Source organism: Hypanus sabinus, chromosome 29 (genome assembly GCF_030144855.1).
Source record: "Hypanus sabinus isolate sHypSab1 chromosome 29, sHypSab1.hap1, whole genome shotgun sequence".
Lineage (NCBI taxonomy): Eukaryota > Metazoa > Chordata > Chondrichthyes > Myliobatiformes > Dasyatidae > Hypanus > Hypanus sabinus.
In genome coordinates this window covers 14,738,619-14,759,734 of record NC_082734.1, presented here as the reverse complement: position 1 = coordinate 14,759,734, position 21,116 = coordinate 14,738,619, and the positions used below count along the sequence as shown (strand labels likewise).

At 40.9% G+C, this 21,116-nt stretch overlaps 1 protein-coding gene across 1 annotated transcript in view; it reads right to left on the bottom strand.

Moving 5' to 3' along the window:
* Positions 1-2,860: 2,860 nt before the first annotated feature.
* Positions 2,861-21,116, bottom strand: part of st13 (ST13 Hsp70 interacting protein) — a 37,220-nt gene continuing 18,964 nt past the window's right edge. The window contains exons 5-12 of the mRNA XM_059953748.1: positions 20,643-20,709; positions 19,563-19,647; positions 17,922-18,032; positions 14,507-14,609; positions 10,641-10,757; positions 9,589-9,637; positions 5,156-5,262; positions 2,861-3,879 (exon numbers count right to left, since the gene is read on the bottom strand). Of these exons, the coding sequence (XP_059809731.1) occupies positions 3,751-3,879; positions 5,156-5,262; positions 9,589-9,637; positions 10,641-10,757; positions 14,507-14,609; positions 17,922-18,032; positions 19,563-19,647; positions 20,643-20,709 (768 nt within the window). The 3' untranslated portion in view covers positions 2,861-3,750. The remainder of the gene's footprint in view (positions 3,880-5,155; positions 5,263-9,588; positions 9,638-10,640; positions 10,758-14,506; positions 14,610-17,921; positions 18,033-19,562; positions 19,648-20,642; positions 20,710-21,116) is intronic.

The window sequence follows — 21,116 nt, the reverse complement described above, 5'->3', positions numbered from 1 at the left end:
TTTGTGTGTATTTTTAAAAAGTGGTAATTTATCTTGAACATTACATGGAACACAGTCACCTCTGATCTTTATGCGCCAGAGGAGCTCCAATGAATCGTACTGACCAGAAAACTTTCTGTTGATCTTCAAAGCAGCAAAGGAGCTCTTCTGTAGAAGAGGCCACAGCTGGAAGTTTTCTACTCCAACAAAAGCACAGTACATTTCCATGCTGTAGTAGTCTCTAATTCGATGCGTATGGCCTCATATAGGGTGCTGTAGGGCTTGGAGTGTCATCACTCTAGAGTCACCCTTAGAAAACAGACCCAGCTCACCACCGTTTCATATCAGCCTGTCACCTCCAAGTGGGCAAAGTTAAGTGTCTTGTGAAAATGTCAAACTGAATGCTACAGTAGAATTCACCTGTTCCTTTCTGGCCAGTTATTGTGAAGCAGCCAGATGAGTCACTTTAAGGCAGGAACAAATGAACAGCAATGTGTGACATTATTTTCACACTCTGATGTTATTTTGCTGGTGAGGCAGTTTTGCCTCACATTCAGCTGTAGTGGATGTTGGCTGTAGCCAGCTTGTACAGTTCAAATTCAGATTCAGTTTATTGTCATTTAAAAACCACATGCATTGCAGTTAAAAAATGAGAATGTTCCTCTGATCTTTATAGATACGAAGGCTGAAAATGAGAACTCAAAGGGTTAGTAAAGTACCTGGTCTAACTCACAGAAATCATTTTGATGAGGCCCTATACCGGTAGTTTAATTCTCTGTACAGGTTAGCCTGGTAATTTTGTTATGTTTTTACATTTTAAAGAAACTTTACATTTGAAATCAGTGAAGAGCCTGGAACTGTTTGGCCACCGAGAGGCTGACAGGACTAACCTGTTGCCGTAACTTCATTCCCTCCTGAACCAGCTGGCGACAGAGACTAGCCGTGATCAAGAACAAACTATATTCTGGAGATTTGAAATGAAGACAGAAAAGATTGGAAACATTCACTAGCACATGTGGAGAGAGTGTTAATGTTTCAACTCTTCTAGCCTCATCACTTTTTCCCCATTTCCTGACTGGAAAGTTTCAGCAAGTTGGCCTGGTTGACCCACAGAAGGATGGTGGCTAGCACAATCGTTTTACAGCACAGTCGCAGTTCCCAACACAATCCTTGCTGATTTATTTGATGCGATGCAGCAACGCATTTCACTGTACATGTGACAAAGATGAGCTCAAAGACCTCTTTCCAAGAGTCAGAGCACTACAGCTTGGATCGAGGTCCTATCTAGTCCTAATTTCCTGCATTCTGCCAATATTCCCCTAAACTATCATCAGTCTAGTCAACCACTAGTTTGTTACTGATACTAGTCAACCACTTCCTGCAGCAACTCATCACCCTTTGCGTGAGAAGTTGCCCATTTTAAATCATTTCTGTCTCACCCCAGATCAGTGTCTCACAATTTGGATTCCCTCTCTCCATAGCTACCGTCTGACCTGCTGGGCATTTCCAGCATTTGGCTTTCATTTCAGGCCCATGAAAGAGTGGATACTGCTGATTGCAGATGGCCATTGGAACAGTAGAATGGGACAGAAGATATAACTAATATTCCTTAAGGTTGTTATAGCCGGGGGTGGTAATGGGGACATGCTTCCAATGGTGTGCACCTCTGACAACCAAGTTCCTGGCCTTCCTTCACACATGGCTTAGCTACCAATCCTGGCAGAACTGTTCCTGTTGCTACTGACAGAAGGGGCAAAGGCAGTTGCTTTGAGCAGATGTGACTTGTCAGTCATGGTTGGTAGCTATACCCACTCTTGGGGATGGCTTCAAGAGTTTAAACCCCCCCTCCCCCCCAAGTGAAAAATCCAGAGCTGGAGTCCCCAAGGCAGTCCTACATTGAGTTTAACCATGTCTAGTAGCTCTTTGATGCTGCTGGTGCCAAACTATGTCTTTGCCATTCCTTTGGGTTCATCAGATGTCTGGAGAGGGAGGCAATAGTTTGCTCTCCCTGTTGTACCACCCAGGTTTGGGTATCTACACAGCTAGGATGCAATATTCATGGTTGACCTTAGCCATTGAAGGTCTCTCTCTTTCTATAGACATACCACACACACTATATACAACAAGAGCAAGGGGAACATTTATTGCTGTACATTTTACACCAGATCAGTGCTGAAAAGTACAGTGACCCTTTATCAGATATTGAAGCACTACAACTTTGCTTTCAAAAAGCAATGTAATGATTGCAGTTTGGATTGTGGTTATTAAAGAAAGGGGTGCTCTCGGGAGTGGGAAGAGAACCAGCTTGCTGCTTTCTCACTCAAAGGGAAGAAATCATGGCTGAAGGCACTCCTTTCAAATGAGATATCAGTAGTCATCACTTAATTGTGTTTCACAAACCTACAGCAAATGCCATTCCTTGTGCTCCCCAACCCCTCCATCAATCAGCCATGACACACCACTTTAGTCACAAGAGGTTAAAACTTCTACATGGACACCAGAAACTACTGTTCACATGGTTAAAGTCCTTCAGTAGCACAATGCAATTTACTATCATTCACTTTTTTTTTGGGAGTAAGGTGAAAGATCAGGTTAGAATACTGAATTCCCTTTATCAATCTTATACTGTTTTTCCTCTTGCCTTACTGGGAGCTTAATTTCTCTTATGTTACATTGTCCACCTGATCTACCTTCTGACCACACTTCCCCACCCCCAATAGATAAGAGTTAATATAGTGCCTTTTACCTGTAGATTTATGAAGCATTGTATTGTACAAGAAACCAGTGTCTAATTAACATTGGGTTTGATATTAATTGAAAATGATTTGCAATGTATTGGAATCACTTGAATTTAATCATCTGAAAGAGGCCAAGGAACATATATAGTGTCAGAGTAATAATTTTTTGCATATATATATTTACATCCACTCAGATATTCACAGATTGTTTTCAAGTAGGACCCATCTTTCTTGGAGAAAAAATAAACAGTTGCCACACTGATAATCTCCCCTTTACTTCGCAGAAGTGACAGCGCTTTGAAATAGCCCCTGATGTTTTACAAGAGTCCCCTCAGACCTCTGGTTCATCTCTCAAACTGCTGTACACTTTATCCAATAGAATATATACTGTTACTATACAAGCCCTAATAAGCTATTTGGTTCAAGGGTACTCTTCCCAGCCCAACATGCATATTTATACTGGGTTAGCTGTTGCAGCAGATTGGGTAACAGACTTTTATCAAAGGTACTGAAGCACGAGCTTGCTATAGCATTATAGGGCACCTAAAGTTTTAAATGTAAGATCTGGTGCAAAAAAAGCCTGTTGTCCTGGCTCTTAAGCCACACCAGAATAAGGTAGCTTACATAATACCAATATTGGTTAGAACCATGAGGCCCAGAGAACTGGCTTACCTCATTCTCTGAGAAAAAGTTATTTTTCAAACCAGTCAACAAGTTTGCATCAAATTTTCTGTTCTGCAATTTTAATCTGTTTATTTTTTTTTTTAGCAATAATTGGTATGCTAAAAAAGTAACATTAAATGCCCGTTTACAGATTTGGGCCACTGAAGACAGTAAGTAGCATGAGATTTTCTGTGTAAGAGCATTTTCCTCATATACTTTTTTTTAATTTCCAAAAAAAAAATCAATCTGTAAGAAAAAGACTAAAAAATATAGCGGGCTACTCTGAAGGAGGTTTGTAGATACACAAGTAGTGCAAGGTGGTGGGGGTGCAAGGGCTGAAATTAGGATGTTGCATAGAATACCCTGCCCCTCAAGGTTTGGCACCAAACTTAGTTGAAAGCTTTCCCACGAGGTTCATCACTTTAGGGTTGTTCTGATATTTTGAGATGTTGGCTGGATTCTGGGCCACATCTTGGAACGCCGCCATGATCTCAGGATCCTGCAGAGAGAGAGAAGCGATTCATAATGCATGATAAATGCCAGCACATGTGCACAAGATTTAAATTTGTCAACTTTTAAGGCTCCCTGAGGTTGAATAAAGAATGCAACATTGAGTTTTATATCGGGTAAGATGTGAACTTGGCTTTCTTGCCTGTGGCAAGTTGACAGATCTCAGAAAAGGTGATAAAATGCCACAAATGGTCAGGATGTGTCTACGGGGAAGAGAAGCATCACTAATGTTTCAGATCAAAGACCCGTCATCACAACTAACAGTGTTTGACCTGAAATGTTAGCACCATTTGCTTCTCTAGATGAAACCTGACCTGTTGAGTGTTTCCAGCATTTTCTGAATTTAGTTAATTTCCAAGTCTTTTTGTTGCTTTTCAGGCAAAGTGGAATTCTGGGGAGATCAGAGGTGGGCACAAATTCTAATTGTTCTTGGGTAGCAGCACAGAAGGATTGCTGGGTAGGGGTCTGCACCAACATTACTGAGCAACAGTCTAATTCTCACCTGTCCCCGACATTACATCCCAAATCCATCAGTGGAGCACAAGTTACCACCTTTGGGAGCAGGATGGGTAAAAGGCAGAGGAGAACTGGCCCTCCTTTCACAAACAAGAGCAGCTCCTATAAGCACAGGAGAAGATGCAAAACATCCAAACAAGCTATACTACTTCATTTAGGCAGGGTTTTAAGTGGGAAGGAGCAAAAAAAAGGGAACTACCACCCTCACAAGGAGAGTAGAGACAGACATAAAAACCATTTTGTTGTGCAACACATCGATCAGAAGTAGACCGAGCCAGACATTGTGGAAAGAAGCTTTAGTTTCACTTTTGTGGATATGTTTGTCACTAGTAGTAAACTGGCCATTCCCAAATGCTCGAAGATGGCCATGAGCTGCTGTCTTGCATCACAGCAGCCATTCTAGCCAAAGTACTTTTAGTAGTGGAGCTGGAATGGGAGTTCCAGAATTTAAAGCTGGCATTGATGATGCATTTCCGAGTCAGGACTTTGAGAGGAACCTGAAAGGGATGGTGTCCCTTTATACATGAAACCTATGGATAGATAATGGATTTGGTTGTTACCCCTTTCAGATCGACAATTTGAACCTTACAGGAAATGGATTCTTTGACTGAAATACTGCCGTATCATTACACAAGAGGATTCAAATCTACACTCTACATATCCCCAATCACGACCCCAGGTTAAAAAGAATAAACTTATTCTATAGCTGTAAAAGCTGTCTAAAGCATTGTATGGTTTGCTTCCATTACCTGCATAGCTGCAAGCACCTCCGGATCAGAAAGTAGTTCATTCAGACCAGGCATTCCCCCCATTCCGGGCATCCCCCCCATTCCGGGCATTCCCCCTGGAAAACCACCTGAAAGCAACAGAAAGGGAACAAAATTGAGGTTGAAGCAGAATTTCAGGAAACTGACTGCAATGGTCTTGTATGGGTACTGTGAACACCTTCAATGATTACTAGAAAATCAGTTGTAATAGATAAACTACAAAGACCAGTGGATCACCCATATCTTCTTGGAATGACAGATTAATCAAATACTCTTGATGGTTTGGTTAGCAAGAAATTTTGTCTGACTGAACATATTGATTAGGGAAATACATTTAGTGAAGCCTATAAGGGCTTCCCACATGGGAAACCTGTCAAGAAGCTTAAAGGCCATGAGATCCAGGGAGCTGGCAAATTAGATCCCAGGTTGGTTATTGTTGGCAGCGGGCAATGAGAGGGGTTTTTTTTGTAACTGGAAATCGATAACCAAAGATGCACCACAGGGTCAGTGCTTACCATTTACAATGTACATTAATGGTTTGGATGTTTTTAAAACTTTTCTTATTGGCATACAGCACTTAATAGGGCCCTTCCCACACTTCAAGCCATACAGCCCAGCAATCCCCAACTTAACCCTCGCCTACACACGAGACAATTTACAATGACCAATTAACCTACCAGCCGGTACAGGAGTTCCCCCCCCCCCTTTTTTTTAAACAAAGGTAGAGTGTTCCTATGAAACCTTTCTTAATCCGAAATGGCGTAAAGAACCATTAATTTATATGGGAAAAATGCTCGTAGAAGTGAAAATCCTCTTTGGATTGCAAAAACAGGTTACTAATGTAGGTCTTTTGTAAAAGCGAAGCGACATAAAGTGAACGTTCGTAAAGCGGGGGACACCTGTACGTCTTTGGACTGCGGGAGGAAACCCGCACATGGAGAACTCCTCACAGGCAGCGGCAGGAATTGAACCAGGGGTCACTAACTGTAAAGTGTTGTGCTACCGTGCTGCCCTAATCTGTGGCATAGATAGAGGCAAAAGCAGCACAATGGGGGATGGGAGAAGAAGAAATGGTTTCACAACACTGGGTAGAACAGAGTCAGACTTAGCTAGAATTCTGGAATTCCACATCCCACATTTTCATATGGTATAAGGAACAGGGAATTTCAGCTCGTCTAGTCTACACCAATTTATAGAAAAATCCTTCATCCTCCACTAACTTTCCCCCCACAATCTACATTCCTAGTGAGATAGATCAGCCAGTTGAGTGGTTTCACAATATCTTTGCACTCAGTGTCAGCAAGACCAAGAAATGAATAGTGAGCTTCAGGAAGCGGGAGTTGGGAGAATGCACACTAGTCCTCACTGAGGCGTCAACAGTGGAAAAATGAGGAGGTTCAAGCTGCTGAGTACAACGATCTTAGAGGATCCATCCTGGTCCCAACATACGTGATGCAATCACAAAGGAGGCATGCCAGTGGCTACACTTCATTAGGAATCTGAGGAGATTTGGTATGTCACCAAAGACTCTGGCAAATTTCCGCACATGTATGGTGGATGGAATCTGACTGGTTGCACCACTGCAACGAGGGAGGCTCTGTTGCAGAGGATTGAAAGAGGCTGTACCAGCTCCATCACAGGCTCCCTCCCTCTCCCCGTCGAGGACATATTCGAAAGGTAGCGCCCCAGCATTTAAGGACTCTCACCTTCCAAGATGTGCCCTCTTCTCAGTATGGCCATCAGGGAGGAGGGTACAGGAGCCTGAAGACCCACACTCATTTTAGAAACAACAACTTCCCCTCCTTTACCAGATTTCTAAATGACCCTTGAATACTACATAGCTATTCCTTTTGTGTAACTGACAGTAATTTTTATATTTCAAAATGTACTGCTGCTGCGAAACAAGTTTCAAGACACCTGTCAATGATAACAAACCTGATTATGATTAATTTAAATAGTTCATTAACCAACCTATTCATCTCTGGAGAACTAAAATCTATCTATCTATCCATTCATTCATTTAAAAAAATCAAGAAATTGGAGTAGAGAAACTTCACATAGTCAGAGGACAGGGAAAGTGTGCACACAGGTAGGATTGAACCCATGTTGTCCCAACTGAGGTAGCAATTCTATTAGCACCACTGCACCATATAGTAGCAAGCTGATATTGACAATCCAGAACAACGGAAGAAGCCATTCTTGCAAATAATCTGAATGTTACAGGTGCCTGTGAAACAACTGACCCAGCAACCAATAGCACCTTAAGGCAAACAAAAGGGTGAAAATTAAATTGAAAATCCTACATTACCAGTGTTTCAATTTTTGTAGAGTGAAAGAAATGTAACCCTGGGATGGTCCCATTTTGTGACCAGCTACTAACAGCTTGAATCAGGCAAGTCTGGTCTTACATGGACAAACTCACAAGGGCAGTACCGATTTTTACGTTAAAGGTTACCATTTAAAACAGCTCATTTAGCCTTAAGCTTATCTAACAATTGATCTACTCAATCTCAACTCCATATATACGTCTACCACAGTAACCTTCCACCTCATTGCCCAGAAATCCACCTACCTTCGCCTTATGAATATCTTAAAACTGCTTCATCACCCTTTGTAAAATAAAAGCACCAAACATGACCACTGCAAAAGTCTCAAACGGGCAACTCATTTTTAAACAGTGGTGCTCAATTCTACATCTTTCCTGTTAAAAGTCAGAAGCTGAGATCTCATTACCCAAACTGTGGCACATTGCACATCATATTTTGTCCTTCAGACATATACTTATGCCAACCGTTTCCTGTCAGTCAGCTTTCCATCCACATCAATGGACAATTTATTCACTTCTCACTCTTCTCAACCTCAGCAAACACAAGCCTAGGATGTCCAGTTTTTCCTCATAAAACAAGTTGCCCATATCAGGCATTAGTTTAATAAATCTTCATTGAACTGCCTCTGATGTATTAACGTCCTTTCTCAAATAAGGAGACTGACACCATACAGAGTATTCCAGATGCAGTCTCTTAACACCCTAAAGTAAAGCTTCCCTGGTTATGTTTTCACTCTATGTTTTAGTGATCAACAATAAGACTACAGGTTCAGTACCCCTTATCTGAAATTCCAAAATCCAAAAACCTCTGAATTCTGAAAACTTTTTTCACAAATGTCACAAATGGAAAATTCCACAGGGCGCAGGTCCCTGTGAACCACAGAACGTTCTGAGAAGTGACATCACATATATAAATGAACAAAAGTTAATGAAAAATAGAAAAACACCACATAAAGCGAGAGATGAATATCTCGATTGTGTATTGAAAGACTGGATTTGTCAGCAGAGTGAACATAAGTTGCTTAACTCTATGCTGATAATGAAACAAGCAAAGATCTATCGGGGGAACTGAAAATTGAAGGTATTTGTGAATATTCAGAGGCTGGTTGCAGAAATTTAAGAAATGGAACAGTAATAAATTTTAAAGACAAAGCATCTGCTGATCACAAAGCAGAACAGAGCTTCATCGGTGAGTTTGCCAAGATAGTCACTGATGAACACCTAACACCAGAACAAGTCTACAATGCTGATTGTTTTGATACTAAAGTAAAATACAATTAGTGTACTGTGACCTTTGAATCAAAACACGGCTTATAGTAGGTGCACACTGAAAGCCTGCTGCATTTGTTGTCGTTTAATAGCTGAATCAGGTATTCTCTTGATGTTGTTGTGCGGCTTTTGTTAGCATTTCAGACAAGGGGTACTCAATCTGTATTAGCTTTCTTTATGACTTTCCGTACCTTCATAGCAGCTTTCCGCTATGTACCAGGACACCCACATCTCTGTCCATCTCAGATGTACAATCACTCAACTATTTGGATGAACAAGCTGCTTTGTCAACATAGACCATTTTACATTTTCCTCCATATTATATAACAGTTGTCAGCTCTTTAACTTTATTCCCTTCGTAACCTCTATATGTCATCTAACCTCTACTCATCTGAGTTATCAGCAAACTTAGCAAGTATATCTTAAGTGCTTCCAGAGTCATTTCTATCAACTGGAAAAACGATGAGTTTCCAGCAACAGCCTGTGACACACTACTTGTTGCATTTGACAACAACTTAAACAGACACCATTTTTTGACAGTCTTTTAGCTATACCAATACAAAACATCAACATTTAACAAGAGTACAATTGGTTAAAATTAAGAGTTTCTACCTAGCACATACTATACAAGGTATTGGGGGTCACCACCGATAAAAATACAAGTATGAAATATTTCTTTGCCAGAATTGCCAACCCTAAAATTTTTAAAGAACTATTTCCACCAGCTCCCCATCCCCACCCCACCCCCACTCCCAGAATCTCTACCACAAGATGCTCACAGTACATGTTAAAGAAGAACAGCACAAGTAGAGAAACAAACCTGGGATGCCACCAAACCCAGAACTTCCTGCACGACGAGCCTCTTCCTCCTGAAAAAGTGAATGCAGCTTCAATAAAATATAAAGTCTGTTAACAATTAACAGGGAACTTTAACTGTACCACAGGTCAACTGGTAGTCCAGGCCTTACATTCAGGATGTTTTTGTTGAGTAAACATGATCAAAGCATCTAACTCATATCCAAGTCAGAGTCCCGTAAATGTTATAATAAAAAAAGAGCATGAGTATTCACACATTTATCTCATTCTTGATTGTCTTCACTATTCACAGAGTTATCGACCAGCACCATTTATAAATCCCCAAATGGCATAAGTCCTGCTTTGGATTAGCATCAGTCACACCAGTACAAAACGGATTTAGTCCTCCTAATTCCTCTTTATCTAATCGCATATCACTAAGAACAGGCAGTGAAATCAAAGTATTCTCAACCATTTAATCATGGCATTCTCAGTCACCCTCTCCAAGTGTGATAAATTAACACAAAACGAGATTAATTTTGATTCACACTACAACTGGGTTTCACAAAGCAAAGCAGGCATGTCAGGCAATAACTTGAGTAATTTAGTTCAATTAATACTGTTCATTATGTGCCGTGTCGTATGGCGTAGGCGATCATGGGCTACCCATGACCATGATTGTTCTTGGCAAATTTTTCCACAGAAGCAGTTTGCCATCACTTTCTTCGGTCAATTTATATATTTAATAATACCTTCACAATTGATGCATCATTTCTAGAAATACCTACAGCAATAGTTTTTCTAAGCACCACGCTACATTACCTACTGTTCAAAGGAAATGTCTACGGTAAGGTTCTGTTGATAGGGGTATCCAAGGTATAAACCAGCAACCTGTTTAGGTGATACACTAAGTCATAGATTACAGTGACTGATATGATCCAGAGATTTTTCAAAGGCCCACCGATTCATAATAGATGCAAATAGATAACTTGACCTAGAACATCTAACACACACAACCATTTCACCTAGAATTCACGCCTTTACATGAGCAAGGAAAGATAACACCTTGATACTTACTTTGCGTGCTTTCTCGTGTTCCTCTTTTGCTTTTTTAGCCCGTTCTATTCGCTCCTTCATGGCCTTTTCTTCAGATTTCCTTTCATATTTTCTTCTGTGATCTATTATTTTCTGAGCCTAAAACACACATTGCAACAATTAATACAAATCTTTGATGTGCCCAGATACACTCACTGGAGATCTGCAACAGGTTTACTGCAGAGAGTTTTAATTTTAAACTGACAGACAGAGACCAAAGAACCTAAAGCAGAATACTCAGCCCTAGAGTTCTCCTCAACTTGCGCTTGTATTTCCAATGGTTTCCAAATCCAGAACAGAGCCATGAGGTGAGGCAGGAAATATGTGGAATGCGGTAGGGGGGCAAAATATCATATACTATAACCCTCCACATCAATAAAACTTAGCTGCACACCACTCCCTCAGTAGCATGTACCAGCATGGGCCCCATCAACATGCATGGGCTCCCAAAGTTATGAATGACTTGACTTACAGAAATCTGACTTTAAACACACACACACAGTATACAACCAGAAATTTGTACTCTTCACAGACATCCATAGAATGAATGATAGAACATCGAAGCCCCGATGTATTATTGTAATATATCACTACCTACATAAAACAAGCATTTCTGTTTTCTGGAGAAATCTACTTATGGACAGGTGTCAAGCACAGACCCCTTATGCATCACAGGAGCTGCCTATATTTCTTAATTTCAGAGGTGTCGTCTATTTGGCCCATTAAGTCTCTGCTGTGTATTAGCACTCACTCAATAGTAACGTACCTCACCCGTCGTCCAGTAATCCACTCTGCCATACACACTCACACCCTTTCTCCCAACTCTCCAGCCACCCACCTGAACCAGGAGTACTTTATAGCTGCTGCTGAATTGTCATGCACCTGGGATGGAAGGGGAAACCAGAGAATGCCCCTGCTGCTACAGAACAAATGCTCAAATTCTGCATAAAGAATTTGAACTTGGGTCATTGGAGCTGAGGCAGCAGCTGTTCCTCCCATTCTAAAAATGACTGTGTTAGTACAGTTGTGATCCTCAGCAACATGGTTCAGATTGAATATAATGAGTTACTTATATCCTGGTTACTAAATTAAGTGGTTGCTGCCACAGTTCTCCCTAGTAAATGGAATGCCCAGAAGTCAGGGAAATAAGTGGTTTTCACATCAGTTTGCAGTTAGGAGGCAGGGCATTACTAATGCATAAATAATAACTCACACAAGAAACCCAATGGTCTTAAGATTGTAATCATTAGCAATTCACAATTACTAGCTGTGATTTTTTTCCCCCTTTTCCTACTTGCATAGTGTGAACTGCAACAAGATTTATATTATCCTGAAAATAACCAAGATTTTAAAACATCCAAATGCTAGAAGTGTACAGAATTCAGTCTCAGATTACAACCTCCAGCAGGATTTTTGTAAAGGTTCCCAAATAAAACAGATGCTTCCTAACACTGCAGATTACAACATAGATATTAGAATAACACAGTTAGCACTGTATCTTATCCTAAACAATTCACAGGATAGACTTTAAACAAAAGTCTCAAAGGCACAGGTTGAATAGAGGCAATGTTTAAGGCAGGGATTCCCAAACTTTTTTTTTTAGAAACATAGAAAACCTACAGCACAATACAGGCCCTCCAGCCCACAAAACTGTGCCGAACATGTCCCTACCTTAGAACTCCCTAGGCCCTCTATTTTTCTAAGCTCCATGTACCTAATCCAGGGGTCTCTTAAAAGACTCTATCCTTTATACTTCCACCACCGCTGCCATTCCACGCGCTCGCTGCTCTCTGTGTAAAAATCTTACCCCTGACATCTCCTCTGTACCTACTTGGGAAAAAGCCTTTGACTATCCACACGATCAATGCCTTATACACCTCTATCAGGTCACCTCTCATCCTCCATCGCTCCAAGGAGAAAAGGCCGAGTTCACGCAACCTATTCTCATAAGACATGCTCCCCAATCCAGGCAACATCCTTGTAAATCTCCTCTGCACCCTTTCAAAGGTTTCCACATCCTTCCTGTAGTGAGGGAACCAGAATTGAGCACAGTACTCCAAGTGGGGTCTGACCAGGGTCCTATATAGCTGCAACATTACCTCTCGGCTCTTAAACTCAATCCCACGATTGATGAAGGCCAATGCATCGTATGCCTTCTTAACCACAGAGTCCACCTGCACAGCAGCTCTGAGTGTCCTATGGACTCAGACTGAAGATCTCTAGGATCCTCCACACTGCCAAGAGTCTTACTATTAATACTATATTCTGCCATCATATTTGACCTACCAAAATGAACCACCGCACACTGGGTTGAACTCCATCTGCCACTTCTCAGCCCAGTTTTGCATCCTATCAATGTCCCGCTGTAAGCTCAGTCAGCCCTCCACACGATCCACAACACCCCCAACCTCTGTCATCAGCAAGTTTACTAACCCATCCCTCCACTTCCTTATCCAGGTCACCTATAAAAAAATCACAAAGAGCAGAGGTCCCAGAACAGATCCCAAGGCACATCACCGGTCACCGACCTCCATGTAGAATACGACCCATCTACAACCATGACTTCTGTGGGCATGCCAGTTCTGGATCCAGAAAGATTGGGGGGGGGGGGGGGGGAAAAGGAGCAATAAAATTTTAAAAAAGAGAAAAAAAAACAAATCGCCGGAGACTCAGCAATCTCCTCCTTCACTTTCCACAGTAGCCTGGGGTACATCCCATCCGGCCCCGGTGAATTATCCAACTTGATGCTTTCCAAAAACCGCAGCACATCCTCTTCCTTAATATCTACATGCTCAAGCTTTTCAGTCTGCTGCAAATCAGCCCTACAATTGCCAAGACCCTTATCTGTAGTGAATACTGAAGTACTCATTAAGTGCCTTTGCTATCTCCTCTGGTTCCATACACACTTTTGGGTTTCAGAACCCCACATAAATATTCCCTGAACATTTGCCACATTTCTTCTGTACATTTCTCTAAGAGCATCTGTTTCCAATTTATGATTCCAAGTTCCTGCCTGAAAGCCTCATATTATTTCCCCTCACCCCAATTAAACTTTTCCCTAACTTGTCTGCTCCTATCTCTCTCCAATGCTATGGTAAAGGAGATAGAATTATGATCACTATCTCCAAAATACTCTCTCACTGAGAGACCCGACACCTGATCAGGTTCATTTCCCAAAACCAGATCAAGTACAGCCTCTCCTCTTGTAGGCTTATCTACATATTGTGTCAAGAAACCTTCCTGAACACACCTAACAAATTCCACCCCGTCTAAACCCGTGCCGCAGACCAATCCAGTAACGCAAGGGGTCCGTGGACCGCAGGTTGGGAACCCCTGCTTTAAGGAATACAGTAAAAGAGGGCTACAAAGTGGGAGCCGAGGGACAGTGAGGCTCAGAAATAACACCAGAGCTTAGGGTCTTGGCAGCAGCCAGTGCAACACAAAGAACACTAGGGATGTACAAGCTGTCAGAAATGGAACTCACAAATCTTAAAGGCCTGTAGTTACAAGAAAGAAGTTAAAAGGACTGATAATGACAAGTGGTAAGAATTTGGTTTTTGTGTAAAAGTTAGTGTGCAACAATGTGAAATCACAATTTCCACAAGATGGTTTATGGAGACACTAATTCCACTGCTTAAGCTCTGTAACAGGTTGGCTAACAGCTTTACATAGTTCCAACCCACAGATGAGAATGACAGGATTTCTAGCAAATTCATTGGCTACAACATGCTTGGGACATCCTAAACGCAGAGCAAAAAAAAGATAAAAATGTAAACCCCTTGTTTCACTTTAAGAATGAATTCTTATTCTCTTACTATTAAAGTAGTATGTAAATAAACTGCACTTACTCGAGGTTGCACCTCTTTCAGCATAGCACTAGCATCATCATCATAATCCAGTTTACAGGCTGTTGCCAAATCCTTGGCTGCTTCCTCCCAGTGACCGAGTAGTCTATGTGAGATGGCAAAACAGAAGGTTAACAATTCCTATTTAGATGTTTGAGCACAAAATACATTCGCTGCAAAAATTCCTAAGCATTTATATGCAGCTAGGGTACCCAAGACTTTTGCACAGAACTGTTTGTATTGCACTGTACTGGTGCTGCACAATAAAGAAAAATTAGTGAGTGATGATAAACCTAATTATGATACGGGTCTCCATTGTGAACTGAGGGCGAGGGGAATCATGGTTTGGGAAAAGGGGAAGGGGGAGGGAGCTGGAAGGACCAGAGAGACACAGCTGCCTCAGAGCTCCAGGACACTTCCTTCCATTCCAACTTCAGATATTGAGAATAGTTTGCATATTCTCCCATGACTATGCTTGGCCCCACAGATAGCCAGCTTCCTCCCACATCACACAAGGTATGTTGGTAGGTTAATAAGCTGCTGTAAACTTTCTTGGAGTACTAGCAAAAGAAATAAAGGAAACCAGACAGACATGTGAATGACAGCAAGTAGAAAAGTGACTGCTCTGCTGGGAACCAGATAAACTAATTGACCCCCCCTATGTGACAATAAATAATCTCTCCATCACGTTCTTGTCCATCTACATACATTTCCGTCTAGCTGCCACAAAGTTGACCACAACCTTGCCGTACCTCAATGACCTGGAGAGCTATGCTGGCTGGAGTCAGGGCTTTGAGCTTTACATCTTGGTAGGGTCCCCTATGCCAAACAGATCAAAGTGTACAGGCCAGACCAAGAATGGTCCACCAGTCCTGCACACTTGGGGTTCAGCTCAGGACAAGCAACTGACTGGTCATAGAAAACTTATGGAACAGTAATATAGAACCCTTCTACATCCGAGTGTGACAGTATTCCTGAGTCTCTACTTGGGACTTGCGTGGCTGACAGTAGTGAAAACTGAGAGGAAGCTACTGGTATGATGAAGGAAGTCCTGAACATCACCACAGATGGAGGACCTTCATTGCTGCCCTAAACACCAGCTGCATAATAGGCAGCCAGTCCAGACCTCATAGTTCAGGAAGAGTTAGGATGATCCTAGGTGCAATCCCTCATGCACACACCACGATAAATATTTTCCCCTTCACCATAGTGGAGATAACTAGAGTATAGCTCATACTGGAAATGGCCATTTTAGACAACGAATGGTAACAGAACTGAGATTTACTGGTATTCAAATATCTTACTATAATCTGTGGTGAATAAAGCATTATATGCGGCACTCCAGTTAGGAAGAACAGTTTTGGGCTCCTCATTTAAGAAAAGGTGTGCTGGCATTGGAGAGGGCTCAGAGGGTGATCCCAGGATTGAAAAAAAATCATACGAGGGATGTTTCATGGTTCTGGGTATGTACTCGCTGGAATTCAGAGGGATTTGGGGGGGGGGGGGTTATAGAAACCTTTTGAACGTTGAAAGGCTTAGACAGAGTTGATGTGGAAAGTATGTTTCCCATGGTGAGGGAGTCTAGGACAAGAGGGCACAGCCTCAGGATAGAGGGACATCCATTTAAAACAAAGATGCAAAGAAATTTTTTTAGCCAGAGGGTGGTGAATTTGTGGAATTTATTACCACAGGAAACTGTGGAGGACAAGTCTTTGAGTGTATTTAGGGCAAAGATTGATAGGTTCTCGAATGGCCACAGCATTAAAGGTTACGGGAGTGGGACTGAGCAGAGGACAAAAGGATTCAGCCGTGATTGAATGGTGGAGCAGTCTCGATGGGCCAAATGGCATTATGTCTTATGATCCAAGAAAGGAACATTTTTCAAATGTAGAATGTGATTGGAGACCACCTTTACCAGAGAAGATCCATAATGGAAAAGATCAATATTGATATGTGTGGAGAATCAATAAAAACAGAAGCCTTTCGTAGCAGAATGGTCCATCCCTTTTATCCTTGCACAATTTCTTGCTCCACGCAAACGTGCCCAGGATTCCATTGTTCAGGCACTGCTTCACAACTCTGATCAAAAAGAATAAAGAGACTTGGAAGCAGACAGTGCAGTTAGAAGCTGGTACTTGAAACTGTATTTGATGCTCAGTGTCTTGTCCAATGGTCAAAGAGCCTGCCAATTTTCACTTGCTCATGCATGGTCCCCAATGAATGAACGAAGCAGTCACTGCATTCCAACTACATTAAAGCACAGAGCCAGGGAAGGAAATGTTATCATAACACTGTCCGAACATTTAACTGGTATTTAACAATTTCTGTTCAATTGCTATCAACCATGAACATTTCAACTGGTGATGCAACTGAAAAACTTCACTGACTGTAAAGTGTTTTGGAATGTTCTGAGATTATAAAATATGATCAATATAAATTTCAGTCCTTTTAATTTACTAAAAGTAACATCAATGGAAAGGCACCTGTATTTCTTGAAAGGATCGAGAAGAGATAGAGGCAAGGGAGAAGCCGAGGTGTTTCAACTCACTGAGCTAAGCAAAGGATGGAAAGGCAGTTTGTGGGGTGTATAAACACCAACATTTACAGGCTACGCAGAATGGTCAGCACATTCAGACCAGGGATGGAAAAGGCTACAGAAAGTGGTCAATACAGCCCAGTCGATCATAGACAAAGTTCTCCCCATCAGAGTACACTTACATGGAGCACTACCACAAAAAAAAATCTAAGACCCCACGATCCAGGCCACGTCCTCTTCTCACCCCCTCCTCCAGGCAAGAGGCACATACAGATCCCACACCACCAACTTCAGGAATAGTTATTACCCTACAACTGTCAGTATCCTGAACCGGTGTGGACGAATTCATTCAGCGATACTCTGAATTGATTCTACGGCCTACAGTCACTTTTAAGGACTCTTTCCAACTCAGGTTCTCAGTATTATTTTGATTTGCACAGTTTTTCTTCTTTCGCACATTGGCCTTTGTCAGTTTATGTATAGATTTTCAAAAAATTCTTCCGGATTTCTTTTTTACCTGCTAGAAAATGAACGTCAAAGTAGTATATTGCAACATATACATACTTTGATAATAAATTTACTTTGAACAGGCTGTACTTGCCTTTAAAGCACATTTAAACAGGTCTCCCGCATTGCACTATAACCAATGCAGTACAAATACTGCTCCCCAAGTCATCACTATGTTATAATCAATTCACTGTGGAATTACCTATACTCAGACAGGATCAGGCAGCACTACTTATTTCTATATTTTATTGTTTTGCACATTTTTCATTCCCCAAAATACCATGTAGATTTCACATTTGTTTCCACGCAAATTTTTTTTTAAAATGCTTCCCTCTTTTGCCAGGCAATAACTGCAACTTCCCACCACACACTCACCTGTGTGCTTTCCCTCTCCACTTGTAAGGCTGTGCAGAATCAGGGTTGATACTGATAGCTTTGTTACAATCCCTAATGGCTGCATTTGGCTTCTGCATTTTCACATATACACTGTAAAAGATAAAAAGGATGGCTTACACTGTGGTTAGAAATAGAAATAAAAAAGTGTAACCCATTAAAACAATATGATAATATTCAACAAAGAAAACTAGCTTAGTACCAAGATTACCTCCTGAAAATAAGTAGTAGCTTTCCAATGTCAGACCAAATCTTCTGCACCAGAAGATCTTGTTCAATAGCTGAGGTAAATTTCTGAATTTGGGCATCTCAGGGAAGAGATCAGCACGAATATAATAACTGATCTCGGACACTGAGCAATAGGGCGGAAGGAGGGAAAAGATGCCCAATACCTGACTGCTAGCTAGTGACCTCTACTGGAAAGACAATTCGGTCAAGATGAGATCAATGTCACAGCAAGTCCACAAGGTTTATCAGATGAGAAGAAAGAAAAGTTAATGTTTTAAAAATATTCAAGGATACTGTGGCACAATTTACAAAACAAACAAAAATTCCTCTCAGAACTTTGTACAATGTGTTAGTATGGCAAGTTAATTCAATGCCTATTAATCTCCAAACTGAACTTCAGCAAACAGTTGCACCTCCCACTACAAGACTGATGCAAAGCCAAATACAAAAATTCCAAGGAGGAATATTACTCAGACTGATTGGCTCACAGAACTGTCAGGCGTGAGGGTCTAGGTAGCTTCACCCATTTACAGATGGCACAAATACATCGATTGTCATGACGCAAACATGTTGCGCAATATCATGTGTACAGCTCATTTGATAGATGAGGAAACCTCTCTAGTAAGTTTTGTAAGGAACATTCAACCTCTCAAAGTTTTAATAAGTTTTCCTTTAGAGATACATTAATGTATTGAATAACACTGAATTACAACCTTAATATCCATGCTTCATTTCAGGTCCATTAATTCAACAAGATACCCACAATCATCAAATGGTTTGATGTTGGTATTTCGCAACAGATTGACAACAGGATGACATCACCAAAAGCTTCCAAACTTACATGAGAAGTTATAAAGGACCTATTCCTTTTAAATAGGGGCTCAAAAAATTTTACTGCATCTTCACTATGTTTAAAAGGGGAACTTCAAAGAAGGATGCTAATTTTTCAGCAATTTAGTCCAGAGATACACAAAAGTGCAGAAGATATATTTTTTCCCCAAGATTATAAACAGAGATGTCCAATTTGCACACAACTCTCCCAAATAAAGTCGAGATTTACAAAAACTACCCCATATTACAAAATGACTCTACACCTGGTGAACAGGAGCAAGAACTCAAGGCCCCTATCCCCTTCCTAAAGGGGGGTGGGGAAAGATTCAAGATATGGGTAATGAATCACCTGTGGGTCACCACTGGGGACAGATATATGTCCTAGCCCTTATTATTTCCCAAATCCAGTGGGCAAATATTGTGATCTTTGCTTCTGACTTGTGTTTGAATACTAGGAGGCAATACCCCTGATGCCAACTGAAATTCACTGCAGCCAACATCGGATCACAAGACCTGAACCTAAATGCTAAGGAGTTTTCAAGCACATTTCCATCAACACTTTACCTGGCTCGCTTAGCATAAAGAATAGCCAGTCGTGGGTTCAACTTAATGGCCTCTGTGAAGTATTCGACTGCCTTGTCAAGATTCCCTGTATTGAGGAAAACAAAACTTTAGACACCAAGGGCTGGTGTGGGATTTAGGAACACAAGGAGACAAGAAGTTTCCAGGCAGGTTCAACTTCAGTCTGAGTAGGCAGATGCAGACACTTACTAATTAACCAAAAACTTAGAATTAAAATACCAGACAATGTAATACAGTAGATATGACAAATTACTACAATATTAAAGTTAAGTCATTTTAAACATGGGAAAAAGATAACACTTCCAAAGTACTCCACCAATGTGTTTAACATGTCAGTTCCCGAAACATATGGCCTTGCCATTAATTTTCTACAACCATCCATGATCTTACTCTTATAATTTTAATTAGTCCACCACTGATCATCATGTCTTCAGCTGGCCAGATCTTCTCAAATTCTTTCTTTAAATATTCACGTTATCAAATTCTTCACAAATGTCACTATCTTGATAAGAAAAGCCCCATCAGACCCACAATTCCTTGAATTATTAATTAATTGCAATGCTTTTTCATTTCACAGTAGTCAATTTAAAAAAAACATTATTACCACAGGAGATGGCCATTTATCTCGCTGGATACCTGCCAGATGCAATAGAATGATCCCATCAACCCCATTTCCCAATACCTATGCGACTTATTCTCTTATACACCCATCAACTCTCTTGGTATAGATTCAAGCAAGATTAAAAAAAAAGCCTAAGGGGTAATTTACAGGAGTCACTTAACCACTCTGAAATCCAATAAGGAAATAAAGAGAAAAATCTTTTACACTGAGAATGGTTCAAACATGAAGCCAATGTGAATGGCATTAAATGGGCAAAAGATTATACAAAAGTTTTGTTGACATAGTGTCACCAAGGAAAATAATGTTTCAATAATGACACAAACTAAATGCACCAAATCTTATCAATAACTGTAATATGGACCGATTCTCACTCTCAAGTCCTGCACTTTGCTGATCAAAAACCCTGTGCATCAATAACTATTGCCTTCTTTTGCACATACCTTCACCCAAGGCATTGATAGCTTCTACTTTCTTCTCATTAGCCTGATCCATCAGTTCTTCAGTTACCTAAGAGAACAAAGTGTCAGAAAATGCTCAACTGTGTAACAGTAGTTCCAGAAATTACCAACATTTAAACAAAATACGGTGGAACACACATGCAAAATGTTGAAGGGTCTCAGTCAACTGTTTACTCTTTTCCATAGATGCTGCCTGGCCTGCTGAGATCCTCCAGCATTTTGTGTGCATTGCTTTCTGAAGACTTTCTTACGTTAGTAAGAATACAGCAGATTCTGGTTAACTGGGAAACAACGGGACCAGTGCATTTTGACCTAATTAAAGAGCTGCCAGAATTAGCTGAAGTTTCATGAAAATAGTTAAACCAGTATAAAAAAAAGACAAACTATATTTAACTGAGTAATAAATTACATATTTAAATGAAATACAGAACAAATCAGAAGACTACCAATGTACTA